The 11902-nt window shown below is 40.3% G+C and overlaps 1 protein-coding gene across 1 annotated transcript; it reads right to left on the reverse strand.

Annotated features, from left to right (window-relative positions):
* Positions 1-371: 371 nt before the first annotated feature.
* LOC308087570 (uncharacterized protein) lies at positions 372-11652 on the reverse strand. Its single transcript, XM_080431526.1, has 7 exons — positions 11562-11652; positions 10702-10767; positions 6798-7058; positions 5681-5971; positions 4727-5032; positions 1017-2696; positions 372-920 (listed from the first exon to the last, which is right to left on the reverse strand). The coding sequence occupies exons 2-6, from the start codon at positions 10736-10738 to the stop codon at positions 1927-1929; spliced, it is 1665 nt and encodes a 554-aa protein (XP_080287652.1). The 5' UTR covers positions 10739-10767; positions 11562-11652; the 3' UTR covers positions 372-920; positions 1017-1926.
* Between the last annotated feature and the right edge of the window lie 250 nt (positions 11653-11902).

An 11902-nucleotide genomic window follows, 5' to 3' on the forward strand; every position in this document is an offset into this window, starting at 1 on the left:
TGCGTTGTGAGCTTGTAGATTTGCTATTTTCATTCGTTTGGGTGCCAGGCTAAAAAGTGTGGGAACCACTGCTGTAGTAATGCCACATGTAGAAACTTAACAGTCTGACTCTAATGTCACACTAAACTTTTATTTAATACATTATTTTTCGGTTAAAACCCCCCCCCAGAATTAATAGTTAATTCCAATGCATTTAAATGCATTGGTTTAAATGCATTGGGTGGATACATAATCAGTAGCAATAAAGCATGACGAATGTGATAAGGAATGTTATTCAGGAGCTTTTCCATGAGTATTGACATTAGAAAAGATTACCAGTATGTATGGATGTACTGCCCCCTGGCTGCAATATAAATTATAACACTACAATGAACAATACATTAAAAGTTTATTCTTGTAAGGCACTTTTTCCATTGATGCAAGTCCTGTCATTTAAAAAGAACAAAAAACAAAAAAAATGGAATATCAGAAAATCAGAAATCCCCGACTCAAAAAAAAAAAAAAAAAAAAAAAAGTACTATAACCTGTAATACCAAGAGGAGTGTTGCCTCACATGATTTAGTAGATTGTAACCAAACAATGTCATATTTGAGACCACGATCAACTATAGGTTTTTAAAATCCTTTGTACAAATCACAGCTGTAATGTCCTTCCAAATTAATAAAAACAAATCAAAACACATTGAAAACTTAAAAGTAAAGTGCCAGAGACAAAGTTAATTAACACATTTTCTGAGATCAAGGTTTTCTAGAAGAATTTTCCATACGTTTTTTTTTAATTTATTTTTTACAAGTAGCCTACATAAGGCCTTATACAGTAGTATACTGTACAGTAGGCCCAAAACCATTGTGGCTACCTTTCTGATGACAATAAAAGCACCTCAGGCATATCAGGCATTTAACCATATTCCACACAGAACGCTAGCCTCGTAAACCCTCCCTCCGGAAATCTCATTTCCATTTGATTTCAGGATGGAATGAGATTTCCGGAGGGAGGGTTTACCAGGCTAACAGAACGCCACTAACACCAATAAAATGTGTGCGCTAGCACGTGTATTTAATAATAATACCCATTTCATCCCGCGGGGAGTGTTCCGTTTTCAGCTTCACCCAGCTGAGCGTGGCAGTTAGGGGTTATGGGAGCGTATCTATGTTCTCCAGGTTCTATGTTCCCCGCGTCCCATGTTTCTAAACCTAACCTTAACCCTAAACCAAGTTGGGATGTCCCCAGGGTTACGTGTCATGCTCAGGGACACCTCGACACATTGCCGGGGCTCGAACCTTGGACCTTCTGCTTCCCAGGCGGGCTCTCTACCCATTCAGCTATGGCCGCGCAAACAGTATGTATGTGCACTGCGCTCCTTTGTATATTTACTTATAGTTACTTATCATTGTTTTCATTATTGTTTTGATTTTATGTGCAGTCCTTTGGGACATGATTTGTGATATAGGGCTATAATAAAACTTGACTTTACACATGAGAGAGAGAGAGAGAGAGAGAGCAGCATGCCTATTCTAGAGGGAGCATTCACCAAAAATAGCCAATCTACAAGCTAATTTTCTTTTTGGCAAAGAGATTTGGGGCCCTATCTTGCGTGCCGCCTTAGCCCTTGAGCCTAAACTTTTTTTTGCCATTTTTTATTATTTTGAAAACGTTTAAAAATTGTGAAAATAGCTGATCTCCATCGACATGTTGTGAGCTTGTAGGTTGGCTATTTGAACTTAAATCTTAAAATGTTTTAAAAATAGTAAAACATGCCTAAAAAGGCATAAGGGGTAAGGCGGCGCGCAAGATAGGACCCTTGGTGTAGATGGGAAAAAAACGGTTTAAGTACAGTTGTAACTCTGTACAACTGTAGGTCCGTTTTACTAAGAATGGAGGGTTTCAGTGGTTAGAAGAGCAGTTCAAATAAGGCTGTTAGTGTCTCTATGTCTCTTGACAGCCTTCAGGTTCCATGGTCTCCTCTGAGGCCACAGGGAGAATAAGGTGCGAGATGCGACTCCACAGGCCGCTGTACTTGTCCAGGTCCATCCTGTCGAAGGTGATGGCGTGGCCGGCGGAGAGGAACTTCTTTTTAAGGTGGTCGTCCACCATCTCCTCCACCGTGCTAAGACTGAGCTTGGTGGGAAGCTCCTCTTCACCCGCCAGCAGCACCGTGAAGATCAGAAAGACCTTTTTGTAGGCGGCGTTCTCGTGGTCGCAGTAGCGGTAGAAGATGAGTGTGGAGCCCGGAGGCAGCTCCTCGAATCGGTGGATGACAGCCACGGGCTTGTCCCCTTCGAAAGCTCCCCGCAGCTGGCTGTCAATGTCCAGCTTGACCTGGTCACTGTCCAGGTGGGCTTTACTGGCTCCGTCAATGTGGAGGACGGAGGCGTTGAGGGCGGAGGAGAAGGCAGAGGTCAGGCTTCGGGCCAGGCAGTGCAGAGTCTTCTCTGCCTTACGACCTGCAGTCAGGATGAGGCTGACGGGCTCGGTGGGCTGCTCCATCTGGAGGTGTCTCTTTAGGTGGATCCTGCCCCTCCGCCACAGCTCAGGACGCTGAGTGGGGAACTTTGACTGGATCATCTCCAGTTCCTTGAGGAAGACTTCTACTCGCCGGACCTCCTTCTGCTCAGGTGGAGACTGAGAGCTTAAGGCATGAAGCGATACTGCAACCAGGACTATTAAACCGGCTACAACCCACCCTTTCTTGTAACCTACAGAGAACACAGCACAGACAGCACAAAGGTCAATTGTTTCTTCTGCCATTATGTCTGTTACTAGGGGTGTTGGGAAAAAAATTAAGAATCGCGACTCTTATTATCAACGATTCAAAATCGATTCACAATTTCCAAAAATGGTTTAAGTTACAGGAGTTTTTACTCTATGGTATTTGTGATATGAAATGTAAGCTTACCATAATCACAGTAAACATGATCATGTCTTTAGTCATATTCAAGGGCTTTTTTAAAACCAACTCCAGTCACTTTCAGTTCAGCACAGCAGAGGTGTGGGTCACTGTCCAGCTGACGCTCGTTGACACTCGTTAATTTTACTTGTGTCAAAGCAATTATGTTGTGTTTCTGCATCAAATACAACTACACCTAATCTAAGATACTATCAAAGCCAAGAAGTTTTACAAGACCCTCTCTGGTACTATATATTTTTTTGTTTGAGCTGTTGGAAATAACTAGGCTACACTTGGTTGTTAAAGTCTAGATGAAAACAATATAATAATTTGGATTAAACTGATTGGGAATTTCAATAAATAGTTTTGAATTTTTAATCGAATCGTGACCTCAAGAATCAGAATCAAATCGAATCTTGAGATAGCAGACCTTTAGCAGACCTTTCACAGCCCTATCTGTTACCACGCTGGACATGACCTAGCCGGTTGAGTGTCTAAACGGAAGTACCGGAATTTGGCGGAAGTACCGCCCCAGGAAATTACGTTTGTTGACGCATTACAAATCTGTTTACATTCTCCGTGAATGAAACAAGTGTTTTGATTGGTCGAAAAAGATCACAAGTCGACACGTACGACAAGTCCTGCCCCTATAGATACGCTCTGCTTTAGGTCGTGACCAGGCTTTTCTCTTCGCAGATGAGTAAGGCTGGGAACGAGGCTGTTCAAGTCTGTTCAAGTTTGTTCATTACGGGAACAGTATAAATGGTTCACTGGGAGATCTTCACCAGTATATGCTAAAGAAAAGATAGTGCACGCACATCCGCTTCAGTGCCCAGGTGCAGCACAAACAGCAGTTCAACATAAAATAAATGTAAAGTCCGCACACTGGTTAGAAATGCTACGCTGCGTTTTATTGTGCTTGTGTTCGATCAACAGATCTTCATGAGGAATTTTCGTACCCAAACAATTCCTGATGAAGATTTGTCGATCCAATAAAACACAGCGGAGCATTTCTAACCTGTGTACAAACTTACATTTTCTTAGATCTTCACCACTACCCTGTGATACTGGTGCCCATGAGGGAACTGGATGTTACCTTAACCAGCTCAAAAGGCAGGAAGATGATTTGTGTGTTTATGACTTGTGAATAATTATTCAATGTTTACCCATGATGTAAACGAGGTCTATTTGCACATTGCAGGCTCACTGTGCAGTCTCTTTACTTTTTACTCTGTCGCTGCTTGTTTCTGCATGCCCAGCATCTCCTTTGATATTTCAGCCATTTCAGCCTGTGGTAGTAGTAGCTAACTAAATTCTTCTCCCTTGTGATTCATTACACAGCTTGAAAAGTGTAAGTGTAAGGTCTGCTTAATGTCAAATTTAGTGTTGGCTAGATATGCATTTTAGATTAACAGCCCTTGATGGGCTGAATCAATGAGCTTTGACACCCATCATCAACGCTCAGGAGGCATAGTCATGCCATACAATAGCAGCTGTCATTCACCATTATATTATTACAATTGTAGATTAATCCTCACTGGTTTGTGCAGGCCTACTGAAGAGATGTGACCACACTACAGTACAGCACATCCCTAAGACATAAAACAAATATTACTATATAGAGAATATACAGTAACCACATACAGTATAATAACCGAGAATGGTTTCTTTATAAATCCCTGAGGAAAATGAAAGTATAGCGTATTATTATTAAAAGAAAATGTGTTAAAAAAAAATGGACCCACACACATGGACTGATTTTTACACTTGCAAAGTCAAATTAAGAATGCAGATCTGACTGTATGGGCAACAATAATGATTGGTCTTGTACTCTCATACCTGCAGGCTCCACAGTGACAGCAGCTTCTTCTTCTACTGCTGCTGAAGCAGGCTCTGCCGGGAAGGTTTCCTCAACAGCAGGCTCTTCTGCAACTGGCAATGGAATGGCAGCAGCAGTGCTCTCAGGGCCTATTACTGGCCTATCTGCTTCAACTGGAGCTACTGCTGCCTTTTCTACAGGTGCCGTCTGCACCGCAACAGCAGGGGCCGCTCCCATAACCTCAACAGGGGACTTAACTTCAGGAATGGCCTCAGCAACTGCACTTTCTACCACAGGTTTTACTGCTTCTGCAGCCAGATCATCTACTGGGCAGGAAAAAAGGCAGGTGTAAGGAATAGAAACAATGGTAAAGAGAGACAAAGAGAAATTTTGACATTTTCCCAAAGAATTCAAAGATTTTCCAGAAAGTTTCAAAAACTATCAAGAATAGTGAGAATAGCGAGAGTGAGAAATGTAATGGAAAATAGTGGAGTGAAAGTCTCCAAAAATACAAATGCTCAGGTAAAGTACAGATACTCATAAAAAGTACTTAAGTACAGCCCTCGAGTAAATAACGGGAAAAGAGTGAACCTAAACATTGTGGGCACCTCAATATTAAATTGGCTACTTTTTCAAAAATTGAAAAATTGAAAAATGTGATTTGAACATACTAGAACAATTGACATGTAAGGCCTAATATTTCTACAGTCTCTACAAATTTCTACTAAACCTAAAAACAATGTTTAGGTATCCACTCTTCCAGTATCCAATTAGCCTTGGATCAAGACTATCATTCATGTATTTTATCAATTTTTACATTTGCATATCTAGATACTAAAGTAAAAGTCAGACTCGATAAAATACATCTATGATAGTCTTGATCCAAGAACTGATTTTTACACTTGCAGAGTTAAATTAAGAATGCAGATCTGACTGAATGGGAAACAATAATGATTGGTCTTGTGCTTTCATACCTGCTGGCTCCACAGCAGCTTCTTCTTCTACTGCTGAAGCAGGCTCTGCCGGGACTTTTTTGGTTTCCTCAACAGCAGGCTCTTCTGCAACTGGAATCTCTGGAATGGCAGCAGCAGTGCTCTCAGGGCCTATTACCTCTGCTTCAACTGCTGCCTTTTCTACAGGTGCCGTCTGCACCGCAACAGCAGGGGCCGCTGCCGCAACCTCAACAGGGGCCTTAACTTCAGGAGTGGCCTCAGCGACTGCACTTACTACTACAGGTTTTACTGCTTCTGCAGCCAGATCATCTACTGGGCAGGAAAAAAAGGCAGGTGGTAAAGAGAGAAAGAGAAATGTTGACATTTTCCCAAAGAATTCAAAGATTTTCCAGAAAGTTTCAAAAACTAATCAAGAATAGTGAGAATAGCGAGAGTGAGAAATGTAATGGAATATAGTGGAGTGAAAGTCTCCAAAAATACATATGCTCAGGTAAAGTACAGATACTCATAGAATGTACTTAAGTACAGCCCTCGAGTAAATAACCGGAAAAGAGTGAACCTAAACATTGTGGGCACCTCAATATTAAATTGGCTACTTTTTTCAAAAATGTAAAAACTTGAAAAACGTGATTTGAGCATGCTAGAACAATTGGCATTTAAGGCTTAATATTTATTTTCTACAATCGCTACAAATTTCTAAACCTAAAAACAATGTTTAGGTATCCACTCTTCCAGTATCCAATTAGCCTTGGATCAAGACTATCATACATGTATTTTATCAATTTTGACATTTGCATATCTAGATACTAAAGTAAAAGTCAGACTCGATAAAATACATCTATGATAGTCTTGATCCAAGGACTGATTTTTACACTTGCAGAGTTAAATTAATAATACAGATCTGACTGTATGGGCAACAATAAGGATTGGTCTTGTAATGTATTTTTCTGTTGTTGGTTGTCATGTTGTTATTATGTATGTGTATGATTTCTTTGTGATGTCTTTTGCTCTGTTTTTATTTGATTATTTATAGACATTTAATACAAAAGTCATATTGTTATGTATGTCATATAATTGAAAATGCCAATAAATATATTGTTTAAAAAAAAAAAAAAAGATTGGTCTTGTGCTTTCATACCTGCAGGCTCCACAGCATCTTCTTCTTGTACTACTGAAGCAGGCTCTGCCGGGACTTTTTTGGTTTCCTCAACAGCAGGCTCTTCTGCAACTGGAATCTCTGGAATGGCAGCAGTGCTCTCAGGGCCTATTACCTCTGCTTCAACTGGAGCTACTGCTGCCTTTTCTACAGGTGCCGTCTGCACCGCAACATCAGGGGCCGCTCCCACAACCTCAACAGGGGCCTTAACTTCAGAAGCGGTGGTATCAACAGAGGAGGTTGCTGCAGTAGAAAGTGTAGTCGAAAAAACTATCAGTAATAGAATAGTGAGAATAGCGAGAGTGAGAAATGTAATGTAATATAGTGGAGTGAAAGTATCCAAAAATACAAATGCTCAGGTAAAGTACAGATACTCATAAAATGTACTTAAGTACAGCCCTCGAGTAAATAACCGGAAAAGAGGGAACCTAAACATTGTGGGCACCTCAATATTAAATTGGCTACTTTTTCAAAAATGTAAAAACTTGAAAAACGTGATTTGAACATGCTAGAACATTTCTACTAAACCTAAAAATAATGTTTTTGTACCCACTCTTCCTGTATCCAATTAGCCTTGTAGTAGAGGACCTGGCTAAGATATGTATACACTTAATTTAGGAGAGAATATCTCAACTGTTTTTGGCTAATATGACCCCAGGGAACAACTTAGGAACTATGAGAAATTCTCTATCCGGGGCGAAATACCCGAAAATGACCACACCCTTTTAAAAATGACCACACTTCCAACATGGCACTATCTTCTAAACCGTTGGAGCAACAGATTTTCTGAGGTGCTCAAAATGTTCAGAATACTCATGTTTGGGAAACCCGTGCCCGAGCCAGCAACCCTACAGGTCATCATAGTGGCCAAATCCAATATGGCCGCTACCTGAAAAAGGTTTTGTCTATAACTTTTGAACCAGATGAGCTATGAATGCAAACTTGGTGTCTAAATCATGTTTTTTGACAATTAGAAACATCTATCGGAACGCTTATCTTTATGACTGGGTGTGGACCTCTATTTTGCATATTTCAAAGATGGGACTATCTGACAATTAGTTTCTTTTTTACATTTTTGCAAACTTGGTGTCTATGTTATACTTTTTGAGCATTAAAAACACATTAGAATGCTCATATTATTGATTGAAGCCATCTAGAGCACTCTGATTTACTTATTACAAATATGGCCTATATCAAAAATGTAAACATAAAGTTTCATCCAGATTTGAGTGTAGAGTTGTTGGAATGAGTTAAGATCAAACTGAAGAAAAGAAACAACCTGTGTACAGATGTTGAAACAATAGAATATGAGTTGAACCCAAATTATACAGCAACAGCCAGTACAGTATATGCAGAGCAATGCTCATTGCTCAGTATAAATTGAATAATATCATACTAGTCAAAGGTGTATATAATTTTAACAATATTATGTTTAAATTAGAATCACAGATTTTTTATGTTCTAATCATACAACTTCTATATCGAGGTGCAACGGACTCCAGCTTCGCATAATTTGCTTTATGTCCACTACATGACTTTTGAAGCCACGGTGGAGGAGGATGGTGCAAGCTTTACTGGCATCTGCAAGATGGGTCCAGTAAGGTTCCCAAGTCTTAGTCATGGAGTCCCAATACCAGCCCAACGTACTTAAATCTGGGATGTAATGGCCTTTTGACATGCTGAATGTATGTATCAGTTCTGTTGCTGTTGTAACACCAAGACAATTATGTACAATGTACAATAATACAGATTGTTCAAATTCTATACATCCTATGATAGGATTACATTTATGCTGTGCATTGTTGCACATACTGCACTAGCTGTAGCTGTATAATTAGGAATGAGTTCTACTCTAAATCATTCTATTGTTTCAATAAAATTACATCTGGAAGATACATTGGTTGTTTCATAACATAGTGGCCATATATGTGATATGCACATTAGAGTCCTCTAGATAGATTAAATCATTAAGATAAGCATTCCAACATGTTTCTAATGGTCAAAAAACATGATTTAGACACCAAGTTTGCATTTGTAGCTCATCTGGTTCAAACATAGCCAAAACCTTTTGTCTGGTGGCGGCCATATTGGATTTGGCCACTATGATGATCCTGAAGGCTCATCATAGTGGCTCGGGCAGATGGCTCGGGCACCCTTGCTACATCATCAGAGCATGCCCTGGGTTATATGCGACACATTTGGTGCTTTTAGATTGATTCACGCAAAAATATTCTTATGGCCCTGGACTGTAATAAGTTGACCGTTTTTAGCCGTTTGTTTTAGCTGTTCTGTAATAAAATATATATATATATTTTTTACACTTTTCACTAACCATATATTTTGAACATTTTGAGCACCTCAGAAAATCTGTAGCTCCAACGGTTTAGAAGATAGAGCCATGTTTGAAGTAGCGGTCATTTTAAAAGGGGCGTGGTCATTTCCGAGTATTTCGCCCCGGATAGAGAATTTCTCATAGTTCCTAAATTGTTCCTTGGGGTCATATTAGCCAAGAACAGTTGAGATAATCTCTCCTAAATTAAGTGCATACATATCTTAGCCAGGTCCTAGACTATTGGATCTAGCCCTTGAATGTATTCCAAATACACAGTCATTGATCAGTCTGGCCGACGCGCTGTGTAGTGCACAGTGCAGGATGTGCGCGGGCGTAAAAGAAAGTGCTCTAAACTCCGTCTGTACTCACCCAATAACTAATTCCTCAGACTTGGAGACTTGAGTGAAGGACCGAATTTATCAAAACTTCCTCTGATCACCACAAACGTCATCACAAATTGACACAGGGAAGGGGCACACAATTGACAGGTGCGTGGTGATTGGTGCGGGGTAACGAATCACATCACTTGTCAATTGTGTGCCCAAACATTTGTGCGTCCCAAAGGAAGTTTAGATATTAGTCCTGCACTCATACCAGGCCCCTAGCCCGTACAGAAAGTCGTCCGTGTGCAGCTCGTGGAAAAGTGGAGATATTTTACTAAACACACATTTTCTGGCAGAACTTTCAATTGGATATGAAACTAGAGGACAATATCTGACCCCAAGTTTTAGGAATTAATTATTGGGTGAGTACAGATGCAGTTTAGAGCACTTTAACGCTGCGCAGATCGCGCTGCTAACCGTAAGTGAGTGAGGCCGATCTATGGCTGTGTATTTGAAATACATGAAATGTATGTAAGATCCTAGCTGTAGAATACAACTCTCGTAGACGTATTTATGATTCTGACGTTTTCAATCTACGGGAGTTGTAGGGTTCACCCCCCATGGACACAGGGACTTTCAGCACTATACCCCGTAGACACTCCAAACATGTACAAATTGAAAATAAAGGTGCTTACCCCCACGCACCAAATGTTAACTCTCGCTAAGGGGTAGTAGTTTAATGTAATAATCCATATCTTTCAATAAAGAAGTGTTTTAATGCCGTCTGTGGCCGAACGCCATTTTTTCACCCTCGTTTGCTTCCTGTTTACATTGAGTGTAATTCCGGGTTTCACCAGATGGGCGCGTCACTACCGCCCATTGGGAACTTCCGACAGAATCGGCCACAGACGGCATTAAAACACTTCTTTATTGAAGGATATGGATTATTACATTAAACTACTACCCCGTAGCGAGAGTTAACATTTGGGGCGTGGGGGTAAGCAACTTTATTTTCAATTTGTACATGTTTGGAGTGTTTACGGGGTATAGTGCTGAAAGTCCCTGTGTCCATGGGGGGTGAATCTACTCTCGTAGATTGAAAACGTCAGAATCATAAATACGTCTACGAGAGTTGTATTCTACAGCTAGTAAGATCACAGACATTCTAGGGCTAGATCCAAGGCTACTAGTATCCAATGTACTTAGTTACCCGTCCACCACTGGACCTTACCTGGCGGAAGATTCTCTGTCCCATCAGGCTCTGCCATGATTCATTGGAAGTGAGGGGCTTTCAAAGCTGCATTTAGACAGTGGGGTCAAGTACTTTATTTAGTAAGACATGAGAACAACAGTTCACAATACAAGGTTTACTAAACTGGAAGGCTCATAAAGCACTAAGCTTGTTTAAAATGAGATCCCCATGCACACAAATCATGATGACATATAAGAGACAGACATATATACACACTGCTATACAGAACGTCTGCGTCATACAATCAGCTTACTTCCCGAATATCAATCATATTAAAGTTCAGATAAAATGATCTGATGTTTCTTCCGGGTGTTCGAGCCGAGGCTATTAACTGCGTTAAGCTAGCGTAGCGCTAGCCTTGGATCAAGACTGTATTTGATCGAGTCTAACCTTTTCTTTCGTTTCCATGATACGAAAGTCAGACAAGATAAAAAGACATCTACTATGATAAACTTAAGACTTGATCCAAGGCTAAGCTAGCGCTAAAAACGAAACCAAAACAGTACACAACACCCCTCTTACTTTCTATGAACAAACTGTAAACAAGCCAAAATGTGTTCAGTGTCTCGTTTAGTTCTAGACTCCCAAAGCTAATATATTGTCACCATAGAGTTATAATATATTGTCACACGTTCAGCTGGTCAGTGTTGTTGACACCTTGCGTCACCAGGCTTTTCAGCACGAAGAAACATCAGGTTACTTGCTTACGTTGCTTTAGGGGTTTCCAAACCGAAAGAAAAGATAGGGACTGATTCATCAAACACATTTTAATTAAACTACGGTACGTCACAATGCATATCTCAATCAATGTATATTCTAGAAATGACTAAATATCTTACCGGGCGTACTCTTTTTAAAAGCAATACCGTGGAATTTGACCCATATCACCAGGCAGACAGGCGGATCGGTTAGGTTCCCTTTACATGTTTTGCACGAGATCTCATGCGATACATGGTACTTGACTTTAGTGTTGCCATGTCCGCTTATTATAAGCGACTTTGGGCTTGTTTTTCTTTAAAGTTGCTTGTAAATTGTTTTTTTGAGGGGGCTTGTTTCTAAAGTGTAGTTGCTTATTTGAACTTGGTTCCTATTTGTTGTTAAACCATTGGTTCTTAAACATTTTCATGGCAAGGACCCCCAGATTAATATGTATTTGTCCACAGACCTCCCCATCTGAAAA

This window comes from Gymnoscopelus braueri (genome assembly GCF_963280865.1).
Source record: "Gymnoscopelus braueri genome assembly, chromosome: 6".
Taxonomy (NCBI): Eukaryota; Metazoa; Chordata; class Actinopteri; order Myctophiformes; family Myctophidae; genus Gymnoscopelus; species Gymnoscopelus braueri.

Excerpts from the sequence above, each read along its gene's own strand:
- LOC308087570 (XM_080431526.1), bottom strand. The coding sequence starts at position 10,738 with ATGGCAGAGCCTGATGGGACAGAGAATCTTCCGCCAG. Across the intron at positions 5,972-6,797 it reads AGATGCTGTGGAGCCTGCAG|TAGATGATCTGGCTGCAGAA; the intron begins GTATGAAAGCAC and ends TTTCCTGCCCAG. Across the intron at positions 5,033-5,680 it reads AGCTGCTGTGGAGCCAGCAG|TAGATGATCTGGCTGCAGAA; the intron begins GTATGAAAGCAC and ends TTTCCTGCCCAG.